General features: G+C 40.4%; 2 protein-coding genes across 6 annotated transcripts in view; one reads left to right on the top strand and one right to left on the bottom strand.

The window, feature by feature from the left end:
- Med12l (mediator complex subunit 12L) overlaps nt 1–24,612 on the top strand; it is a 199,892-nt gene that overhangs the window by 69,281 nt on the left and 105,999 nt on the right. The window lies entirely within an intron of this gene.
- On the bottom strand, nt 1,577–13,843 carry LOC125342551 (P2Y purinoceptor 14-like). 2 transcript variants are annotated; one of them, XM_048334787.1, is made up of 2 exons: nt 13,248–13,843; nt 1,577–2,734 (listed from the first exon to the last, which is right to left on the bottom strand). In XM_048334787.1, exons 1-2 carry the CDS (start codon nt 13,248–13,250, stop codon nt 1,694–1,696), a joined length of 1,044 nt encoding a protein of 347 aa, XP_048190744.1. In that variant the 5' UTR covers nt 13,251–13,843; the 3' UTR covers nt 1,577–1,693. The 2 variants fall into 2 exon arrangements, with proteins under 2 accessions (XP_048190744.1, XP_048190743.1); XM_048334786.1 differs by lacking the exon at nt 13,248–13,843 and adding an exon at nt 12,688–12,858.

Here is a 24,612-nt window from a genome sequence, read left to right as displayed (position 1 = left end):
TTTGCTAACTTATAAGCCATCTCCCATATCCCATGTTTCTATTTTCTAAAATACACATTTCACTTCACATTCATTATTTTGCATTTTCAATTTTCTATCAGTTTCACTTGCTGTTTAAGAAAACTGTTTTTTCCCCCATTCCACTAAAGTAAACTAGAATGCATGAGTGTGTAGGTGAGTGAGTGAGGAGAGAGAGACCTTTTCACAGTCCTCCTATTTTTCTCCTTTCATAACAGCTCACAGAAGTTTCTGGAGACATGACAGTATCTAGCTTCTTTCTATACAGTTCATTAAAAAATATTCTGCTACCAGAGTTTCAGTTTAATTAAATACCTTTCCATAAGATATATTTAAAACATATCTAGTATCTTCAAAATGCTATTAGAAAAAAATCACATTTTATTGCAAAGTAGATTATTTATGTCTGCTTTCCTTGGAAATGCCATGAGATAAATCAGCAAACGGTGTGGATCTCATAAGTAATTTTATTCTTACCCACTTTCCAATCATGTAAACTGTGACTTTTTAAATATAAACAACCCTTATCAGAGTCTGCCTGCTTGTAAGTAAGTTTTTTTTTTTTTTTTTTTTTGGCCAGTCCTGGGCCTTGGACTCAGGGCCTGAGCACTGTCCCTGGCTTCTTCCCGCTCAAGGCTAGCACTCTGCCACTTGAGCCACAGCGCCGCTTCTGGCCGTTTTCTGTATATGTGGTGCTGGGGAATCGAACCTAGGGCCTCGTGTATCCGAGGCAGGCACTCTTGCCACTAGGCTATATCCCCAGCCCCTGTAAGTTAGTTTTTAAGGACCTTGTTAAGAAGGATCATATATCTTACTGGCTACTTATCTTCAGAGAAAGAAGTCACATACATTAGTGGTCTTTAGTTTCTTTTTTTTTTTTGGCCAGTCCTGGGCCTTGGACTCAGGGCCTGAGCACTGTCCCTGGCTTCTTCCCGCTCAAGGCTAGCACTCTGCCACTTGAGCCACAGCGCCGCTTCTGGCTGTTTTCTGTATATGTGGTGCTGGGGAATCGAACCTAGGGCCTCATGTATCCGAGGCAGGCACTCTTGCCACTAGGCTATATCCCCAGCCCAGTGGTCTTTAGTTTCTTCCTGTCATTATTATTTACTATTTTGTTTAACTAAACAGACTAGTTATCATAAATTTAAATTTATTTAAATGGTATAGGATTGAATAATTGGCTATTTTTTTTCTTACTAGCAAGAAAAATAAAGATCAATATGAGAAAAATCTGCTGATAGGATTTTTTTTTGATGGGATCTTACATAAAAGTACATGCACTTAAATTTGCCCCCCCCCCTTTTTTTTTTTAATTTTTGGCCAGTCCTGGGGCTTGGACTCAGGGCCTGAGCACTGTCCCTGGCTTCTTTTTGCTCAAGGCTAGCACTCTGCCACTTGAGCCATAGCACCCCTTCTGGCCGTTTTCTGTATATGTGGTGCTGGGGAATTGAACCCAGGGCCTCATGTATAGGAGGCAAGCACTCTTGCCACTAGGCCATATCCCCAGCCCTAAATTTGCCTCTTATAGTACTAAATATGTTATAGTACTAAGTATATTTGATACTGAAAATTAATATTGGATAATACCAAATATGTTAATTATCACAGGCATATTTTTCCTTAATATGCAGTCGACACACCCACATTAACTTTATATGGAAGAGGGCAGGGGAATTCACAAAGTGTCGATACTTTCATGAGTTGTAGTTCCTCTTTTGGATTTGGAAGTGTCTTGATCATTCTGGGCTTTTAATGAGATGTGCAGCTTTTTATGTAAGATCTCTCTAAATGGCTGGCATAAGAAGAAATAAATAATGGGGTCCAGACATATATTTGCAGCAGAGAGTAGCAGAGTGAATTCTTTCACATGGTGCAAGATCTCTTTTGACTGGCAGCTGTAATGAGCTTCTGTCTGACTTTGTGTGTAGGGGATTCTGGCGATGTGGTAAGGTACAAAGCAGACAAAAAATACCAACACAATGCTGAATATGTTGCGGCTAGATTTCCTTTTGACTGACGTGGAATTTCTTGTGGACTTAAGATGAGACTTAAAGATTTTCCTTGTGATAGCAGTGTAGAAAATGATAAGTAGGAGAAACACAGTCCAGAAGATGCCCAGGCAGATGTAGTTTGAGGCTTTGTGCCACTTCCGTCCTAGTTCATTTTTAAGTTGCATGCACTGTATTTCTGTAACATTGCTCACACTTTGGTTGGTCAGAATGCTGTTAGGAACAGCAAGAAAGAGCATGAGCACCCATACCACCACAGACAACAGTTTGCTGGAATTCACTGATTGGATCAAAGAGGTCAAGATGGGCTTCACAATTTTATAATACCTATCAAAGCTGATGAGCCCAAAGAACATGATGCTGACATACATGTTTACATAGAAAAGCACAGCAGAGACTCGACATACAAACATGTTCAGCTGCCAGGGACCCAGGCCTGAGTCACGTAGGATCTTGAAAGGAAAAGTCAGGGCCATAAGAAAGTCAGCAACAACAATGTTCTTGAGATAGACAATAAAACTCTTGGAACTGGGCACATAGAAGAATATCCATCCTGACACTCCATTGAGGATGATTCCTGCCACAAAGATCATACAGTACAGTACAGGGACAATTTGCTGGGTGATAAGGGTGTTCCTGGGGCAGGGCTGTTCTGGAGGCTGTGTGGTGGTGGAGTTGGTCATTTTGTAACTTGTGGAGGCAAAGGTCTGGAAAGAGAGTTGTACCAGTTAGTTACCCAAACAACACTTCACACACAAAGGGCTTTTTACAGGCTTTACACTATTTGTTGAGTAATAAAGGGAAGAGCAGTGAATATATCCAAACCCAACAAGTGTGCACCATTTACTCTGTATAAGTTACACCGTCCTCCCTTCTTCAGACCTCCTTCCCTTCTCTTTTCCCTCTCCTCTCCTTTCTTTCCTCATTTTCTCTTCCTCCCATCCTTTATTCCTTTGTTTTCCACTTGGGATGAAAAGGGAAGAACAGAGTAGACATGAGATACTAAGGAAAATTAGGGGGAAACAGTAGTTAGTATAAGAATGCTTGAGAATACAGAGATTAGTATTTCCCTAAAGTGATGTTTTTCTCTAAATGCCATAGTTATAGGAAGTAGTAATTTGAATATAGCTTTAAAAGGTGGTAATTGTAAAAGCAGAATTAATCAATTTCATTTTATTTAGAAGTCCCATCATGTTTTTATTTTCTACTCTAAGAAATATTTTTCATGAAAGAAAATATATATGCATTCATAAAATGAACCTGAATCATGCCTATTTTAAAGAGCTGTTGAGTTGGCCTACTCTGCACATATTTTATACATAAGACAATGTCTTACAAGGCATATACACCCAAATGCTAGCTGCTATCTATTTCATACACAAGACAGTATCTTACAGGCATATACACCCAAATGCTAGCTTCTATCTATTTTATACATACAATGTATACATTATATACATAATAAGACACATATTTTATATATAAGACAGGCATATACACCCACATACTAGCTGCAATTTATTTTATATGAGACATATAGTATGTATATAGTAAGACATATTTTATATGTAAGACAGGCATATGCATCCACATGTGGACTGCTATTTGTATTAAGAGATTATGGGCACCTTTTGGAAATTGAGCTTTTTTTGCCACTGAATATCTGGTTGCATTATTTTTATGATTAGAAAACAAAGACAGATGATTAGTCATGTGAAAATTCTGAGAAATGCTTTCTACAGTATGTTCTAGAGCTGCACTGTTGCACTAGGATGCTTCTTTCTATGTGACTTGAGCATTTAAGTGTGGCTAGTACAGACTGAGGTGTGCTAAAAATCTAAAAAGACACAGTTGATCTTGCACACAGTATGAAAAATACAAAATAATGTAAAATAGCTTTATTTTTTAATATTGATTACATGTTGAAATGACAGGGTTCTTTTGGGTATATTTCATTAATGCCAGAAATGGTGATACACATCTGCAATCCTAGCTATTTGGGAGGCTGAGATAGGAGATCCTAATCTAAGGCTGGGCTTGGCAAAGTATGAAAGCTTATCTGAAAACCAAACTAAAAGGGCCAAAGGATTGGGGGAGGGGGGGCTTGACTCAAGTAGTATAGCAGTTACTAGGCTCTGACTAAATTTAATCATTAGTACCTCCAAAAAGAAAGGAAGAAATAATTGTTTATTAAATAAAATACAAAACGTTAGTTTCGGTTGATTTTACTTTTTAAGAATATGGGTTGTAGGGGCTGGGGATATGGCCTAGTGGCAAGAGTGCTTGCCTCATATACCTGAAGCCCAGGGTTCAATTCCCCAGCACTACATATACAGGAAATGACCAGAAGTGGCGCTGTGGCTCAAGTGGCAGAGTGCTAGCCTTGAGGAAAAGGAAGCCAGGGACAGTGCTCAGGCCCTGAGTTCAAGGCCCAGGACTGGCCAAAAAAAAAAAAAAAAAGAAGAAGAATATGGGTTGTAGGAAGTTCAAAATTACATATTTGGCAGCTCTGTGCTATACATCTTCAGAGCTTCTGTTGTCAGGACTGCTGTTATATTTTTCATGGATGTCAGATATACTAATCCAGGACAGAGAAAAAAATGGAATTCATTCAAAAGCAGATACTTGCTTCTCAGGCAACCTTGGCATTTGCTAGTGCCTGTCCTTTCCCTCTGGTAAGTCCTGGCTCTGTACCTTTGAGTTGCTGGACACCTCATCTGGGTTTGAACTCTGCCTCCTCTTCCTCCAGAAGTGAGTTCTGACCCTCAGCCTGTGAAGTACCCTGATTTGCTGCTCTGTGGCTGACTAACTTCCCCTTACCCCTGAGCTCTCACATTGAGGCATCACCTCCCAGACCAGAGTTAGGTGGGCTGGGTTTGTGGTTCCCCCTATGGGTGCTCATGATCTGCCCCTTTCTCATTTCACAGTGCTCAACTAGATGGCTGTTTGTAAGTAAGCTCCATTAGAAAAGGCAGGTCATTTGTTGCCATTATATTTCTAGAATGATATTGAGGACACTAAACAGTTAAATGTCTGTGAGATACAGAATGTGTACTCTGGAACTACAAAATTTGAATTTTTGCTCTTATTCCAGAATTGAGGAAAAGTGAGATATATGAATATGACTGTGGGCCTGAGCACTGTCCCTGGCTTGTTTTTGCTCAAGGCTAACACTCTACCACTTGAGCTACAGCACTACTTCCATCTTCTTGTGTTTATATGGTGCTTGGGAGTTGAACCCAGGGCTTCCTGCATGCTAGGCAAGCACTCTACCTCTAAGCCATATTCCCAGCCCTACGCTATATTTTTGTTTCTGATACAACAAGAAAATGCTCATGATACTCATCTTACAAAGAGAAAAAGGTGGTTTTGGCTCCATTTGGGGGATTCCAGTCTATGATTTCTGGGTTTCAATGCTTGAGGCCAGGCAAGGCATCAAAGCAGCAAAGTGATAGAGCAAAACTGCTCACATCCAAACCATGGGGAGGAGAGAGAAGTTGAGAGTGGGGTCCTGCAATCCTGTGGAGGGCTTACTCTCAGTGATCTCAAGACCTCCACTAGGCTCCTTCTTTGAAGGCGCTCCATCTTCGAGTAGCACCACTGTGTGGCTCAGGCCCTTAGCGTATGGACTCAGCACTCAGGCTGCAGTGCAGATTTTATATGTTAAGTGGGGGAGAAGCATTTAAAAATATTTTAACTGTTCACTGTGATGAAGAGTCAGTGTCTAATAAATACTTGCCCCCTTAACGTTGGGTCCATTTTTTCTAAAACCCAGTCTCAGAGGTTGAGGAGATGTGAATTGCTGTGTGCTTCCAAGTCTCATATGGTATCCTGGACTGACACTGTCTCCCCCATCGTGATAACAACTCTCAGAGGTTGAGGTGATGTGAACTGCTGTGTGCATTCAGGTCTCATATGGTGTCTTGGGCTGACACTGTGTCCCCCATTGCAGTAAACAACTCTCAGGGCTGGCACTCACTTAGCAATGAGGCTTACTTGCAAATATTTATGTTATAAAATCAAATCTAGACACTATTTCAAAGAAGACTGAAACAATGTAATATGTAGTGAAATAATGAATTCCCCAGAAATGATTTAATGAGAGCCAATTCGTTTCTTTTGGAAATATTATAGAAGCCGCTATATATAGAAATAGTGGAGAATTTCCCCAGAAATGATGTCATGAGAGAGACAGTTCCTTCCCTTGTAAAATCTGTAGCAATTTTCTCAGTGTCTTGGGACTTAAATATGTTGATCTACAGTGCATTTGCTTTGGCCTGAGGCGGCATTCCCATCCTTGGCTCTCATGTTCTCCTAAGTGCTGTATACCTGTGCCTCTCTGCCACACCCCAGACATCCCTTTCAACATCCTCCTTTTGGGTTTGATTGGAGGTGATTTCTTGACCCAGTTAAGCTTGTGGAGCAGTTGTGCCTTGGAGATGTGTAGGTATACTGTCCAGTGCTTGGGTCTTTCCCCAAACACTTGGTTGCTGTTGGGCAGTTTTGAGGTCATCCCTGGTGAATGTGTCTGTTTTAGGACAGAATGACTTGAGACCTGCTGACTGGGATGTCTTTTCTTCCTGGTGCTGGCTGCTTTATAAACTAAGGCAGGGAAAACTTCAAGTTGAAAAGTCCATTAACTTCAAGGCTCTCTGTATGCACAGAACTTAAGTCGATACAGTCCTTTCCAAAGCACTCCAGAAATACATTCATCTCAATAAAAGCATATTTAGGTTTGAGTTTATATCTTATTTTCTGTGTATTTGTATAGATTTATGTGATCCTAATTGTGTGCATAATTGTGCTTTCTATGAAGGATTATTTCTTCAAAGTACTTTGATTAAAGCTCCTGAAAAATGCTTTAATTACCCTTAAATTGTTGTTGCATAAATTAGGTCCTCTTTCAGTGAAACAGCTGAATCCAGCTTCTCATCTTAAAGTGTCTGAGGTTTTTGTTATTAAGTGTTCTGCTTTACAAAAGAAAAATGAAGTTAGTTAAATGAGTACCAGACTGTTTTTGTTGGAGAATACTTAACCCTCTATTCCTGGGAGAATGCAGGGTAGCATGTTTTCTGTGCCAGAGCCTGAACATGCACTCTGTTCTGCAGCATTTTTCCAGAGTCTTGTCTTTGGAAGTCCTGAGTATGCACAGGTGTTTTTGTGTATATCATCTTTTGGATCTGGGTCTTAAAGCTCTGTGAGGTATCAGATGGACACCTTCAATTTCTCCAGTTTTCCTCTAGGCTCCACTGCTTAAGAGATCTTCCCTTTTCTAGTATCTAAAAGGATTTTAAGTGGATATATTTTTGGCTTAGAAAGTTATTTTCATTACATAATTGTGCAAAGAGGTTTCAATTCTACAAGTCAGGTTATGACTACGATGCCTCTTGATAAGGGTCACTCTCTCCCATTGTTCTCCCCCTTCTTTCCCAGTCCCATGCCATCTCTGTAGCTTTGATTTGATTCAGTAAACAATAGTAACATTCCAGTGGTGAGGACATTGCTGTAGGAGGAAGGAAAATGAGTTATATTGCATGGGTTTGGAGGCCACATGAATCCTTGGGGCCCCTTGCATGAGGACGAGTGGCATGAGGGTGCGGTTTCTCACCTTTGGCTAGTTTCCTCTGGCTGCAGATGTGAACTCTTTATCAAGCCTAACTTGATCGCTCCTAACTCCTGGCCACATGATAGTCCTCTAATTTCATTTAATTAGAATACAAGTCAGTGATATATATGTTAATGTAACTTACAATGGGACAAATGTCAAATGTCATAGTCATGTACTTTGAGTTGTGCTAACCAGTTCTCATTTGGAAGCATTTGCATGTTTTTCTTAGACTAAGTTGTAGACCCTTAAGAACTTTTTCCGCTAAAGTGTAAACTCCACTCTTCTTGACTGCCTTCTGTTCAAGACTTCAAAACTCCGATCAAAATAGAAATTTTTGTTACCAGTGTGGTGTCCTTCTTAGACCATTCTCTTTGTGACTGTTTCAGTGGGCTTAATAGGATCAGTCAAGTAAAATTAGAACAGAGTAGTCTTAATGTCATTACCATGCCCCACAGGATCTCACGGATGCTATTTCCCTATTTCCTTGATACAGTATCTGTGTGCAGAGTACTCTGATAATAGCAAGCACAGCACTCTGTTTGTATCTTGCACTGCGGTTTTATGCTCATGGCATCTTTGTATCTTGTCACACTGGCCAGGACAATATTGTTTTATGTGTGTTCATGTGAACAGTCTAGTGTGTTGGGGGTGCAGCTTGCACCTACTTTCTCCTAATTGTTTTCCTTAATTTATTTTTCTATTTTCTTGTATTTTTAGTATCTCTGTCTAGAGGCAACTTCAAGATATAAGCCTGCTTAAAGTCCATAATCTTATCTAAAACAGGGTAAAAAGAATAAAAATGTCTAGATCAGAAATGGCTACATGTCAGTGGCTGTGCACCTTCCCCCAATGTGCTTGGCTGTGTACAGGCACTCACACATGCACACAGGATCACTGAACTCCATTTGTTCATAAGCATCATTTCCTACAATAAAAGAAACTAGTTTTCTTGGAGGAACAATTGATTTCAAATCAGGCATGAGTTAAGTATAGGGTGGTCTTGTGGCCAGCCAAGGGCATGTTCAGATCAGTGGGGAAATTGCAAAACAGGACATGGAAGTTGACTCAGGCACTTCTAAACTTGGGACACTTTGGACATCAACAAGAATGACAGTGATAGATGAATACAACTGGAAAAGTACAAGTCCGGATTCAAGGCATAGTGGTATAATGTATGCAGATTTAAAAGGAGGATGAAAACAAGAAAGCTGTTTTTTTTTTTTTTTGTGTGTGTGTGTGTGTATGGATGATCAGCTAGTAAAGGTAGAAGGAACAGTAGAATTAGGAAATCATTGTGCAATGTCGATGTAATAACTGATCCAGGCAGCAATAATTGTATGCTTGCCCGAATGATCAGATTAATAGTTGCAGGGGAACAGGACCTAGAAGCAGGCTCTCCTGATATTTAGAGTAATAAAGACAAATATGGTGCATTTTCAGAGGGATCTTTGGTGGCTACTGAGTGATCACATGGATCAAGAATGGGATAGCCTGGTACTTGGTGCCTCCTGCTAGGTTGCAGATACACACAGCACCTTGTACAGTGGTGTCTCCAAAGCAAATTTTGGGTTAACATGCAGACAAATTCACAATGGGGATCAGTCCACAGACAGTCAAGCTCTTAAAAAAAATCTAGGGGGGGCTGGGAATATGGCCTAGTGGCAAGAGCGCTTGCCTCCTACACATGAAGCTCTCAGTTCGATTCCCCAGCACCACATATATGGAAAATGGCCAGAAGGTGCGCTGTGGCTCAGGTGGCAGGGTGCTAGGCCTTGAGCGGGAAGAAGCCAGGGACAGTGCTCAGGCCCTGAGTCCAAGCCCCAGGACTGGCCAAAAAAAAGAAAAGAAAAAAAAAATCTAGACTCTTTAAGAAATTGTATGCCAGGAAGTGGCGCTGTGGCTCAGTGGTAGGGTGCTATGCTTGAGCTGAAGAGCTCAGGGACAGTGCCAGGCCCAGAGTTCAAGCCCCATGATTGAAAAAAAAAAATTGTATGCCATGAAAAACACACTTGGTGGATAGGAAAGGGAAGTAAGTCCCTTATTAAAAGAGGCCGAAGATTAAATGTTACTGAATCAATATGAACCTCCCTAGGGGCATTAATAGTGTGGTTGGGGAAGAGTTGGAATTATCTGCATCTTAGTTCAAATGATTCAGTAAAAGGAAATAAGGTGTGTGTGTGTGTGTGTGTGTGTGTGTGTGTGTGTGTACACTTATGCATAACCTCGTGCGGGTGTGTGTAGCATGTATATGCATCCATATTTGGGCACATAGATGTATGGTAGTATTGGTCTCCATGTATGCACATGTGCATATATGGTATTGAGAGTGCATGTTAGCTTGTCAGGAAGGTTTCTGAACTCAGTACCTGCCTGGCACAAAAGCTGTCCCAATTGGGTCTTGTCTTCTCTTTCATAGTTCACACATTCCACAGACACAGCTACCACTTGCCAGAAACTACCTGTAGCAGACACAGATGGTGCTAATTGCTTTGAAATAGATTTTCTTAATGAACCATGTGATACTTGTAAGCATGACTGAGAGCCAAAGCCTAACACACTTCTGTTTTCCATTCCTGTTCTTCTGGCCCCTGACAGGCTTCCTAGAGTTACTCCTGCCCTCTTGTGTTGTTAATTTTTTCCTTCCTTTCACAACAAATGTTATTAATCCACATGTATTTATATAACTTTATAAAATTAATATGACATATGAAATCTTTTTTTGGCAATACTAATTTTTGAACTCATACCCTGCGCTTTGCTAAGCAGGTATTCTATTTCTGAGCCAAACCTCCAGATCATATATGGGCCACAATGCATCATTGTTTCTAGAGTATATTACTTTGGAAGATGAACTGGAAATATTTGGTAAGAATGAACACTTATTCACCCTATAGCTGACCATTTTAACTTTTAGGTACATGCATTAGAAAATTCTTGCTTTGAATACCAGGAGATTCACAAAGGTACAGAACTGTTAGTCCTTGGCTAGTTGTTTACATAATAATGACAATAATAAAAATTACAACAAAAGTAAAGGGAAGTAAATATCCCAATTTGCTTGCTATGACTTTTGTTAATTTTTTTTTTTTTTTTTTTGCCTACTGAATGTTGGATTACAATTCAAACAGTTCCCTGTGGGTTTTGTCCTAATTTGTAAGTTTAGCTGGGATGGGAGGGGAATTCGGCTTTATGTATGGCTGCTGTGTGCCAGGTACTATTGTGTCTGACTTTTCTTTTTATAGTAGATGATGGGACAGATGAAGGTGAAAGAGGTAAAAGCTTAAGAAAAAAAATGGAGCTCAAGGTTACAGCAAATTCAGATTTAGCTGTTTATCTTCAAAGCAGGCCTTCTTTTTCCATCCTGCTGATTACCTCTGTAAAAGTCTGAGTCCCAATAATATTGACTCCTGCCATTGTTGGCAGTGTAAACATCAAGCAAAGGGCTATGAGTCTTGTACATTCCTGGATATCTGACTTGTGTTTATGTATGTGTGTGTGTATGTATATATATATATATATATATATGTATGCACATATATATGTTTTTTTTTTTTTTTTTTTTACTGTACATGGTCATCCTAAGTCAAACGAGGTTGGAAAGGTAGAAAGACTGGATTTAAGGTCTGATGACTTTTTAAGTCCTTTCCTTGGCTGTGTGAAGTGTTACCTTGTTTGAGTCCTTGAGCCTTTTCTTGACCTTAACTTTGGGTCCTAATCAGTGGAGCAGAGGAAGTGAGAAAAAGCTTTTCCTCGTGTCACCTGAGTGCCAGAAGCATCCTATGAGATAAAATGCCTGTGTAAGAACTTTAAAAATGGAGACTGAACCCAGGATTGTTAATTAAGTCTTGAATATCTCTATCATAGAAAAATTATACAAAACATTATTGGTGATTTTTTCCTCATCCTCTAACTTCTGGGTTTATCTTTGAGACTATATTTTTGACCTTTTCTTCCTACAACAGCCAAAAGGCAAAAAAGGGTTTGGCCATTTCCCCCTTAGATCAAGTGATAAAATTGCTAGTAGTTTCAGTGTTCCCAAGTGGCTGGCTGGTTTCTTTCTTCTTCCTTCCCTTCCTCATCCCCTCTCTACCTCCCTTCCTATTTTTTTATTTTTTGCCAGTACCAGTGCTTGAGCCTAGGACCTTGTGCTCATGCTTGGTGCTCTACCACTTGAACCATGCTTCCAGTATTGGAAATGGGGTATTTCAGGATGGCTTCAAGTTGCAATCCTCCATGTTTGAGCTTCCAGTGAGCCACCAATGCCCAGCCTCCAAGTGGCAATTTTCATGACCATATGCAAGTTACTTAGCAAAATCACATATAAATACAAGAAAGTGTACATGTCTATATCAGTATCAAAGGGAATATGCAACAACAACAACAACAACAAAAACCAAGGCAAATCTAGGTCTTGTTTTGTTTTCCAGACCATAGTTTTACTCTGATTCTTTCCCAGGCAATCTTGAGTGCATGTGCTGAATCTTAGCCTGTGGAATGTTGTGTTAAAGAAGCACTAAAGGCCCTGAAATGCAGGGTGGTGTGAGACTGGACCAGAACAGACAGAGAAAGAGGAGCCACTAGTCTAGTCACTTCAGTTACAGATTACACAAGTACTAAAGACGAAGATGTGAGGTCAGCATACCTTTCTATATAGAGAGAAGACTTAGGAGGTTACATTTTTTAAAACAAAGTATTACACTGATAGTTTAAAGTTCTTTTCAGTGCTAGGTGGGCTGCAGTTGATAAATTGTTTCCTGTATCTCTGCCCTCCCATTGGTTGCTGTGCTACAGCTTTTCAGAAAATGGTATTGTGTTTTACAAACGGTATTTTTAAGGAGTGAGGGTTATGAAATAGATCCTAAGCATGGTTAACATTTAAAAATTATCAAAATGAAAACACTGTTAATACTTGATATGTGCTATATCTAAAAGGAAAAAATTAAAAGTTAAGAATCAAGGAAGCGAAAACTGAAACCCAAGGCATTAATACGCAACAGCTACTAGAACTGTTTAATCCCTGTTTCTTTCCTTTGAAGATAAACTGTTACTCACCATTAAGTCCACACCAGCAGCCCAGGCATTCCGTGTTTCAGAGAAGACGTCAGGAGTATTTTGCATGGACTATTTAGCATTTGGTTTCAGTTTTTGTGGGGTTGTTCTCTTTATGCTCTTAAAACTTCTCTGTTGTTTTTTTCTTTTTTTTTTTCTTCCTGCAGCATTTTAGCTATTTGTCCGCCTTTGCTCTGGGGGTTACGTCATAACTCAGCTGTGACTGGTTCACTTCACCATCTCTCATAACTCATGTTAACTTTTTATCTGTCCTTTAACAGGGTTATGCATTTTGTAAAAAAAAAAAAAAAGCAGTTTCCTAATTTTAATGTCTAAGCCAGCCGCACAGAAGAAAATCATGCTTCATTAAATTAAAAAAAGAGTATTTATAGAGAAAACTACTTTATTCTTTGAACTTGGAAAAGTCCAATCTCAGATATAAATCTGTCACTCCATCTGACAAAAAGAATTTAGGAAGATGAATACACAAGAAGGCATTTTACTTTGGAATCACAAATATTCTTTTTAATGTACTCTGTGTTGGATGGGATTTTCCTACTCACCATTTTTTTCCAGTCTCTTATGGTCTCCGTAGGTAAGATTGGGTCAGCAAGTAAGTGTAGCTTCTGGCTGATAGTGAGGCAAACAGACTTTGTTTTTTGCCTGGGCTGCTTGTGTTGATCAGAGGGAAATATGCTGCATTAGTTCTCAGACCAAAACATTCAAAGTGCTTCCTGAAATGTTGACTTCTTGCCAAATGAGTGAGCATCCAGTACTGCAGATGTCCATGACTCTAGAGACAAGCTCCAATATGTGCTTAAATAAGTTGGATATGATTTGTATTGATTGGCTTTAGGATCACAGATGTTCCAGGGTTGATCAGCAGTAAGTAAATAGTGTGAAACTGAGCATGCCGAGGAAGGGAGACTAGCCCAGCAAGTAAAGAGCTCCAGCCAGAGGGATGGGAGGTCTTTCCCATGCCTAGCTGTGACCTTTCCCTGTGAAGCTGTAGTAATAATAGCTTCTGTGTTCTATTTGGGAGTATGATCAAGTTACAATTCACATGGCTTCAAGTGACTTCTGCTAATGGAAAATTGAAAACTGTTTGGGAGTACAACAAACAGACCTGTATTTTCCCACCTTGAGTACAAGAGGCAGGAGTGGGTGTTAGGTTTTTTAAGTAAGTAGGTAGACGGTAAAGGAGAACGCCACGAGGTATTCAGGCAGGAGAGAAAGTTTATTACCGAACTGCTAGCCTGTGGCCGAGGTGATCCATGGCTGGAGAGAAGGGAGAGAGAGAGCGACCCCCACCCAGCCCTGACATATCTAGGGCAGGGGCAAGGGGTGTGGCCAGGTGGATTAGGATGTGACCTCAGGGAAAGGGGAGGTAACTGCCTCCATCCAGGTCTGCAGGTTACCCAGGTAACTGGGTGGAGACTTAATGAGGTGGGTGCAGCTACATGGAGCCCTCAGGGAGAGGACCTAACAGTGGGAAGGCTATATGTACTCAGTTTATCCCTAAGGGTCTATTATTGTAGAACAAAGGACTACAAATGGAGCAGAGAGATTCAGAGAACCCAGACCTCTGGGAGTTGACAGGCAGGGCCCTGTGCTGGGGGTTTGTTACATGCTTCTACTCCATGGGATTGTAGGACATAATCCCAGCTTTTTTCTTTACCACTTCCACTGAAATCTGATTTTAGGAAACCCCATTTCTACCTTGGTTTGCTATTTGGCCCCAATTTTGGAGTGCTTCTTGTTTGGTTGGTTTTTTGTTTTTTGTTTTTTGCCAGTCCTGGGGCTTGAACTCAGTGCCTGAGACTGTCCCTGGCTTCGTTTTGCTCAAGGCTAGCACTCTGCCACTTGAGCCACAGTGCCACTTCCGGCTTTTTTTCCTGTATATGTGGTGCTGAGGAATCGAACCCAGGGCTTCATGTATAGGACACAAGCACTTTACCACTAGGCCATATTCCCAGCCCTTGGAGTGCTTCTTAACAAATTGTTGAACTGTACTCTGGACCTACACAATTGTAATATGTCTCTCAGGAGCGGGAGCTTTGCTATCTTAAACTCTTAGTTCTCTTTCCTTTCCTCTGCCCAGGGGTAAACTCTTAGTTGTCTTTCCTTTCCTCTGCCCAGGGGGCGACAGGCGTCGGGTGGGTCATTAGTCATGCTCTTCTGCAGCCTGAGGTCCTCTTGATTACCAGCTGTCTGAGCAGCACCTATCTCTAGCTTACTTATCTACTTGTAGTCTCCTCCCCTTCCTCACTCTTCTCTTAAACTGCCCAAACAGCTCCTCTTTCCCATTGTTCTATCTAATGCATGTCCGTCTGTCTGTTTGTTTGTTTATGCCAGTCCTGGGTCTTAAACTCAGCCTGAGCACTGTCCTTGGCTTCTTTTTGCTCAAGGCTAGCATACTACCCCATGAGCCACATAGCCACTTCCAGCTTTTTTTCTGTGTATGTGGGGCTGAGGAAAGGAACCCAGGGCTTCATGTGTGCTAGGTAAGCACTCTACCACTAGGCCACATTCCCAGTCACCATGCCTTTTATTTATTTATTTATTTTCAAATTTTTATTATCAAACTGATGTACAGAGAGGTTACAGTTTCATACGTTAGGCATTGGATACATTACTTGTACTGTTTGTTACCTCGTCCCTCATACCCCCCACCCACCTCCCCCTTTCCCTTTCCCCCCATGAGGTGTTCAGTTCAATTACACCTTGCCTTTTATTTTTAAAACAGCCCTTTTACTTTTGATAATACACATAACATGAAATTTACCATCTTGACCATTTTAAAGTATATAACTTATTATTGCAGCAAAATTAATTATGTTCACATAGTTGTACAACAGTCACTGCAATATGGAGTTCAGACCTGGCTAGCGCCATCATTGGCTGTTGAGGGGTGTCAAATTGACTCCATCTCAGATTAGTTAAAGAGAGCAGAAGCTGATCTTCACTAAGATCTCCCCTGCCCTATCCAGGGAAGTTCCCCTTGGCTGTGATATTGTGTAAACTGCTTGACCACCTGAGTAGTGGAAAGCTCAAGGTTAAACTTGTACCCTCCCATGAGTAGGCATATCCACCTGCATTATGTGCCCCCCCCCCCCAAATCCATGCGCCAAGTCTAACTAAAATGATAGGTTGGTTCAAACAGTTGCTATGAGGCAGATTGTAACACCATTGGCCACTTGCGTGTGGCAGGCTTGACCATGTGGTGTTCGCCTTTATAACCCAACCCTGAGTGTGCCCCGGCGTGCAGTCCTGGCTGGCCAGCCTGATTTTTATGGTTGTGGTCCCAGATCCCGAGGCTGGGCCATGACCCTGGCCGGTCATTATACTTTTTACTTCCCCAATAAATCCATCTTTTTACTTGAGACTGTCTCTGAGTGGTAGACTCTTGGAGGGATGGGGGATAACCCCACCTTGTGACCCCATTACATTGTGGACCTCTCCCTTGGGGGAACCCCATTACAGTCACCACCATCTTAACTTCAGAACTTTTTTTTTTTGTAAAACTGGAAGTCTGGAACCTTTATAAGTATTTTATAAGTATTGCCTTTGATATGCAGCATTAGTTTGCTCATCTGTAATTCACTAATGGCAAGAATTTGTCCAGTTGAGAGCATCTTAGTCACATGGGCACCACTGAGCTGAATATCCCCAGAGGCTTTCATCTCCCTTCTACTCCATAACATCTGGAGACAAGTGTTTTGGTGTGACTGAAGTCCTGATCCATTTGTAAACATGCTTTGTCCTCCCTCACCTCTGGCATTTGGCAAGCTTTTTTTTCTTACCTGGAATGAGTCCTCCGTCCTCACTAACCGAACTCCTTAAAACCAGCTATTTTTGGCACTTCCCACTAAGGAGATTAGAAAGGAGTATTTCTCACCTGTAGTGCCTGGTTTGCTGCTGATCAGGCCACCTCAGACCTCCTATTATCTCTCCTGGTTGTCTGTGTTTGTGATCAGCTAATATTTTGGTAAAACCTGAGGATGTGTATGGGTAAGCCCTGCCCAGCACTGTGCCAAACATTCAATATGTGATCACTGGCATATTTGTGAACAACTCAGAAGTAGTTGCATGCAGGGCTCAAAATTGATCTTGATATTTTCTTTTCTTATAAGGTTAATACTTGGCATTTTATGGTTATGATTAAATGCAATGTCTAGCTTGTGTATACTTGTCTCTGTTAGAATTAGAAATAAGTGTCTTAATTTAAACAGAAATGTTAATTTGACATACAGTATTCATTAGATCTTGTTTTAAAATTTTTATTATCAGCAATATACATAAGTGGGCTTTTTTGACACTAGGCATCAAGCACAATACAAAATAATTAACAATAAAAGAATAATTACAATAAATCCCATCTTCTAAGAATCTTTCTATCAAGAAGGGAAAAAAGGCAAAGTTAGAATGGTCAATATTTGTTTTCTTTTTTTTTTTTTAATGAAAGCGTTGTTTAGTACAGCAGTTAAGTTGATTACTTCCTGTGTAATCAGAGTACGCTTCTTCCCTGTCTTGTTTTGTTTTTTGTTTTTTTTGCCAGTGCTGGGTTTGAACTCAGGGCCTGGGCACTGTCCCTGACTTCCTTTTGCTCAAGGCTAGTGCTCTGCCACTTGAGCCACAGTGCCACTTCTGGCTTTTTTTGTGTGTGTGGTACTGAGGAATCAAACCCAGGGCTTCATGCATGGTAGATAAACACTCTACCACAGGCCACATTCCCAGCCTATTTGTTTTCTTTTATCTATGTTTTTTTAATTACACTGAGATGTTTTTTCTTCCTCAGCATGTGTATTTCTTTTGGTGGATTTGTGACATTAAGGAACTGTGGGAAGGCTGGGGATGTCAGTGACAGAGTGCTTGCCTAGCATGCATGGGCCCAAAGTTAGATCCCCAGCAACCCATTGTCTCCCCCACCCCAAATGAAATACCAGTGGGCTTTCCTCTGGCTAGTATTTCCTCAGACCTTCCACATATCCTAGTTATGATTGTCGCCACAAGCCTACCTGACTTGCTCACAGACATGTGTCACAAACCACAGCAACTGAGGGCAAAGGCAGTAACGAACACCAGACTGTGGAGTTGAGGTTTGGGGCACCAGGGGCCTGAAGCCTTCTGCCAGCTTCAGGTACACTGGGTCCATTTTACAAGGTATTTACTGAGTAGGGTACAGGGGTGTACATTGCAGAAAGTGAGGTCACAGTATCCTTGAAGTCACAAACACCAGTCATGTGATACAATCTTAATCCATATCCTTGAAGTTAGAAGCACCAATCATGTGGTATATTCTTACTCAAGTGATAAATAACTTCTGTATCTTAAGCAGGTGTAAGCAGTAAATGATTGACAACTTGCATAGACTTCTGTCTATCCCTATTCTCCCAGGAAATTTGATGTGGAATTAGCCTACACCCAGGATAGAAATCTGAATTTCTGTGGCTGGGAATATGGTTTAGTGTTAAGAGTGCTTGTTTTGTATACATGAAGCTATGGGTTCGATTTCTCAGCACCACATATATCGAAAAATGGCCAGAAGCGGCGCTATGGCTCAAGTGGCAGAGTGCTAGCCTTGAGCAGAAAGAAACCAGGGATAGTGCTTAGGCCCCTGAGTTCAAGCCCCAGGAGAGGGGGGAAAAAGTGAAAGAAAAGAAAATAAATCTGAATTTCTGTCAAGCCAGGACTGATTGACCTTTTCAGGAAACTTCAGGTATTCTGAGAGTTCATGTTGGGAGGATGCATTTCATCCAATCCTTTCGGGTCTCAGCTCGGCTTTTGGGGGCTCTCACAGACATGTATTGCTGCTCTCTTCTTCAGCAGTTTCCAAGCAAGGCTGCTTCCTTGCTAGTAATAAAACTAGTTATAGAAAAACATCCTTTGCATATTCATAGTACAAATAGAAGAAGCTTAACACAAGCAGTTCTGAAATATGTCTGTTATTGTTCCCAGTTGTTTCCCAAATACCTTGTAATCTTCTGATAAAAGTAGCATGTTTTAGCATCTTTATTCCATGTATTCCTTGTTGCTGTTCTACGCCAAAGCCCAAATATGTATGATTTTTTTTGGAGGTGAAAAGAGAAGGAGTAGGTTATGGATCTAGCCCAGGCAAATACTCTACTCCTGAACTACTTCTGGCCTTCTGTGAGATTGTTAATGTATTTTTTGAAATCCTTTAAAAATAGCTTACATTAGTTGTATAGAGGGGGACTTCATTGTTACATATTACCACACGTGTTTACAATGTATCACATTGAATCTCATAACTTTCTATTGCTATCTTTTTCCCTCCCTCCCAAGTAGCCAGGCTTTACCCTATTTTTATAGCTGCAAAAATCTGTTCTGACCATCTTTATCCTCTTTCAAAATGAATTTCACCCTCTATTTTTTGCCTTCCCTTTCTCTATCTCTTTTTAAGCCATTCCATAGTTAGATTATGTATATATTATTATATATGATTGACTATATCTTGGTATATACATGTCCATGAAAAGTTATGTATTTTAACTCTAGCTTTCACATGTGAGTGAAAACATACAATATTTTGTTTTTTGAGCTTGGCTGCTCTCACTCTCAAATTTGATTTTAAGTTAAGTTTGAAGATGAGTTCATTGTTACTTGCCCTATTCCAGCCTTCTTAGCTGGAAAAAATTGAGCAAGCTCAGAGACCTCTTCTTCCTGCTTTGGAAGCTTGTTACATTTTTCTTGTTGTGGTAGAACTTAATCTTCTTCATAGCTTTACAATATTCCATAATTTATTAGTCCTTGCTGATGGACACATAGATGAATAGGAATAATTCATTTTAGTGAATTAATTTAACCATGTATCAGGTATTGATGGATTACATAATTTCAAAGAAATGTGAAGGAAGGCCTTGCTGACAAGTGATTCACAGTGGTACTGCTCTGCTTGCTGGTAGTGGGCTTCTTATCACCCAGGATTCTAGTTGGCCTTGAGAGATACTGGAGTACAAAGATTTTAGTGAGGGCTGGGAATATGGCCTAGTGGTAGAGTGTTTGCCTCGTATACATGAAGCCCTGGGTTCGATTCCTCAGTATCACATATATAGAAAAATGCCAGAAGTGGCGCTGTGGCTCAAGTGGTAGAGTGCTAGCCTTGAGCAAAAAAGCAGCCAGGGACAGTGCTCAGGCCCTGAGTTCAAGCCCCAGGACTGGCAAAAAAATAAAAAAGTTTTGTGAGAAATCCTGAGAATACTGAAGAGTGTAGTGAACGACCCAACATGAGCATTGTATGATTGTGCCAAATGCAGATACTTACTGAAAGTAAGTTGGGGAGTTGTACCGTAATATTTCTGTGAAGGATGTTACTGGAGAGGATAGGGAAAGTCAGCTCACTCTGAAAAGAATGAGTGTGGATGTAGTAGAAAGTCAACAACAGGCAGGGCATAATGTAGGGGGTTCTTAAATTTGTGACAATATAAATTTGGGGGGGGATTTATATTAATATAACTGAAGATGTGCTTTTAAAAAGTTGGTCTGATAGGAGGCATTATGGAGCATGCCTTTTTGTCTTCTCCATTAAATCCTAACCTCATTGATTTAAAATAGTGGAGAATGGTGACCAAAAATTATATAATTAAAAATATGATAGATGGAGAGGAGGGAAGGTGGGAGAGAAATGAGGGAGGAGGCAACAAGTTTGATAAGAAATGTACTCACTGTAACCTCTGTTACACGAAACTGTATGAAACTGTAACCTCTGTGTACATTACTTTGATAATAAATAAATAAAGTTAAAACAATAATACCCACTTTAAAAATATGATAGAAACTGCTGCAGTATAAAATAATGCCTCTCTCTTAAAACTTGAGCACTGAATGACAAATCCAGGATCTCCTTGGCAATCATACTTTATCGGACAAATATGTCTGGTGCACTATTACCATATTCTGGAAGATTGAAAGAAATAACAATTTATGAAATGAATTATCTTGTGCAATATTTTCTGTTTTTCTAGATTAGATTGAGTTTAAGCTTTAAGAGTATTACATTTTGGTTGTTGGTAGCAAAGAATCAAAGTTTGGAAACTAAAAAAACTGAAAACTTGCATCTGTTCATTTTCTGTATTTTCCCCCTCAAAGACAGAAAAGGCTGGACCAGGCATTCTGTGTTATACCATCATATCTCAAAAACATGTATCTTTTCTCACTCATTCTGCACATATCAGCTCTCAGGCCTGCTCACAGGTGTCTTTGGCAGGTGTCCATGATACCTCCTCAGAGTTTGTGTTTTTTTTTGTATCAGCCTAGCTACATAGGCAGTGGTTGTCCTTGATGGTCTCTTTGGTTTAGTGTCTATTACCACAGGGTATTCTTATCTGCTGAGTGAATGTACATTACCAAAATATAGGGGGCCAGAATATTACCCGACTTCATGCTCTGGTTCCGCAAGTAAAGGTGAGTGAGAAGATGGAGTTAAATATGAACACAATGACTAGGAATATTTAAAAATACTATCTCAGGATCATTAAATCATCTCAGTACTTGTGTCTGCACACCTTTGTGTAGTTCTGTGATACATGACATGCTGGAGCAGGTAACTGAGAGGGTGACACACACTTTATATGTTTTGCGTGGTTTTTTTGTTTTGTTTTGTTTTTTTTTTTTTTTTGCCAGTCCTGGGGCTTGGACTCAGGGCCTGAGCACTGTCCCTGGCTTCTTTTTGCTCAAGGTTAGCACTCTGCCACTTGAGCCACAGCACCACTTCTGGCCGTTTTCTATATATGTGGTGCTTGGGAATCGAACCCAGGGCTTCATGTATACAAGGCAAGCACTCTACCACTAGGCCATATTCCCAGCCCTGTATGTTTTGTTTACTTAGTCCTCTAATGGCTCATCTTTATTGGTCAGAACAAGTTAGGAAAATAGGGCTTAACAAATCATGGAGAGTGTTATGGTCTATGATGAAACAGACGAAGGGAAATACATTTTCAGATATACTTCCCCAAAGTTGTTCTGGCCAAGCAAGGCCATTAGTTCACACTGTGGTGATGTGTTGGAGGAATAGGGCTCAGCAAATTCAGAGGATGGGTTTGTGGTATTAAAAGTTCACTGAGTGTTAACTGAAGCCAGAGGAAGTTTCAGTGGTGTGTGTGTGTGTGTGTGTGTGTGTGTGTGTGTGTGTGTGCATGTGTGCCCAAAAGAGTAATCTACATCTGAAATTGTGTAGAAGAAATAGTCTCTGTCTTGAAGACTGATGCTGGCTTAGCACATGTTTGCAATTCTAGATTGTACTAGAGTTGTGTGGTTGTCCTTGGAGTTTTAATTTATTTGACAATTTTCTTGAGAACTTCATTGTGACTTAGACAATCAGTGCTACATATCTCATCCTATTTAGTATGGGCTCCAAAGAGGCATTGGAAGCACAGTATAACCCCTATCTCTGATGAAATCTTCAAGTCTTCTGAAAGCATGAGTTTTGTACCTACAGTTAGTGGCACTGAAAGATTTGTGATGATTTTACTTAGGAGGAGAAAGAAATAAGAATTTAGATTACACATTCCTTCAGGAAATAAAAGTGTACAGAAATATTCAGTTTGAGTGGCAATGTTCTGTTGTGTGCATTAAGCAAGCAAAATTGCGAGCAACAAAAACATTTACCATGCTCTCAGGAAGTACCCATTAGAGAACTCTGTTGAATGGCTACAGATGCAGCAGTTTCACAGCTTGTGTGAGTGGAAGAGAAGCAGCTTCACATTTTAGGTGCTAATTGATAAGATGACTCCATTTATCTAGCTCCTTTTTTTTTTTTTTTGTCCCAAGCTGCTTGATTTTACTAAGTAGTCATTGTTGATGTAGATGTGTTCACCTATGTGTCACGAATGTGACCATCACTTTTGCTTTTTTCCCATGCTGTTCTACTTCAATTTCTGGTTTTGACAGTAAGTTGCATGGTTATTCTAACTATAAGGAATTAAAATGGTAAACAATTGATTAGTTTGTTACTGTCCACTTGATACTATATATTAATTGTCAGTGATTATTAAATACTGTAATACATTGAGATTCAGGGTTGATAAGAAAGTTGTGGCGAGAAGATTTGATGTTTTAGAGAAAGATGTGCTGGCAAGAAACCCTACAGTAAAGGATCTTTTGATATATTTTGTGATGTTGATAGGACAAAGGATAAAATGTTAAAAAGTAATGCCAATTTTAAAAGGAGCATGATAATTCTACAATTCATTGGAAGCTGTTCACTCTGTATTGTTAAGTGAAATACCAAGAAGGCACGTAGTGTTCAAAGGTGCAGTACATGGTTCAGGCCTTTTGAAAAACACATAACTTATTGTTTATATCTGACATGACATTTCTGTCTTGTGGACAGTATTTTGATTTAGGCCAGCATTTGCATATACTCTGAAGCATTGTGTGAAATTGTTTTAGATTTTTTTAAATGATAATAGGGTAAAGGATTGTGGGATATTCTAAATTCCTCCTAGTTGTAAGTACCATGTTTGTTTGCATGTATGAATGTGTGCATGGGATTATGCATATGTGTGCTTGCATGTATGCCTGGAGGGGTGCTGGAAAGTCTGCTGGACAGATGAGATGTGGTGAAGCCCAGACTTCAACTTGGAGAGTTGGTGACACTCTGTGCATTTTTGCTCCTTACTTTAAAAAATCATATACCTGGTCTTTCTGAGAGAGTTACTATGAAAAATGCCCACACCCCAATGCCAAGGTGTTTTCTTGCATAAGTCAGATAGAAATTGGCCAGTTGAGAATTGTTTGCCTGTGAAACTATTTGAAACAATGGAATTTCCAATTTCCTTATTTGAGTTTCCAAATGAGGAAGAAAAAAATGTGTGGTCTTAAGAGACATATTTTACCATTTTTATTATATTGGATGAGTTCTTACTCATCATTTTCAATAAAAAATCTTAAGACCATTCAAAGTGAAAGCTCCATTTGACTCCGATGAATTTCTTGATAATTATTTCCTTTTTCTTCAGTCCTAATGATGATTTTTTGTATACTTGCCAGGTTTTGTTCTAATTTTTTATGTTAATTTGGAAAGAGCAGTCAGTTTTTACATTTCTCTGTGGATCTTGGTTTAAAAGCTTTGTTTCTTTTACAGATATATGGTAACTTCTTGTGTTAATTACTCTTTCTAAACATTTCCATTTACACTCCTGGAGTCAGCTTCAAGACAATGATTTGTGTGCATGATGATTACAGATGTTTACTGGTGTCGGGCTCGGGTCGCCTGCCTCCCCTGGCGTGGGGTTGAAGGCTCAGCTACGTTTCTCACCACCCCCTTTCTCACCCTCTCTCCTGGTCACCGGGCCGGCAGGTAGGGCCAGGATGGGGCGGGGGAGTCAGCACTGACCTCACGTGCGCACGGCCTAACTAGAACGGAAAGCCAGGCATACTTGAGTCTCGGAGAAGCTTCAAGAGCTATCTGATTTATTAAGGCGGGGGTAAAGGGAAGTGATAGGAAGGGAAAGGCGATCGGCCAGGATGCCGATAGGCTGGGAGCTATCACATGATCCCCTCTTGAGCTAACGTCACTCGAAAGCGCCATGCCAGGGAGAGACTGGGAGGCGCCTGGGCTGGAGAGAGAGTTGGGGGCTGGGTGCAAAGCCGGTTCTTCTGGTTCCGGACCCAGAGAACCGTAGCCTGCTTCCGCATTCCCCTAGGGCTGGGGGGAGGGGCGTCAAGTCCCCCCCCCCCCCCCCCAAGTCCAAAGGCTGGATCCCTACAACAGGAAGGCTAGTGAAGTATTAAGTGGCGTTACTGTAGTCTTGTGCTGTAAATAGGTAAGCTCCGTTGCTTGGGTCACCTGTTCTATGATTTTGACCACTAGATGGTGGTGGAAGGTTGTTTTATATCATGCTAAATGTTAATTTAGTTGTAGGTTCTTAATATATATTGATTTGTTAGCTTCCTTAATGCATTGGC

This window comes from Perognathus longimembris, chromosome 26, assembly GCF_023159225.1.
Source record: "Perognathus longimembris pacificus isolate PPM17 chromosome 26, ASM2315922v1, whole genome shotgun sequence".
Lineage (NCBI taxonomy): Eukaryota > Metazoa > Chordata > Mammalia > Rodentia > Heteromyidae > Perognathus > Perognathus longimembris.
This window is presented reverse-complemented; position numbering and strand designations above follow the sequence as displayed.

Excerpts from the sequence above, each read along its gene's own strand:
- LOC125342551 (XM_048334786.1), bottom strand. The coding sequence starts at position 12,753 with ATGCAAAATACTCCTGACGTCTTCTCTGAAACACGGAATGCCTGGGCT. Across the intron at positions 2,735-12,687 it reads CTGCTGGTGTGGACTTAATG|ACCTTTGCCTCCACAAGTTA; the intron begins GTGAGTAACAGT and ends CTCTCTTTCCAG.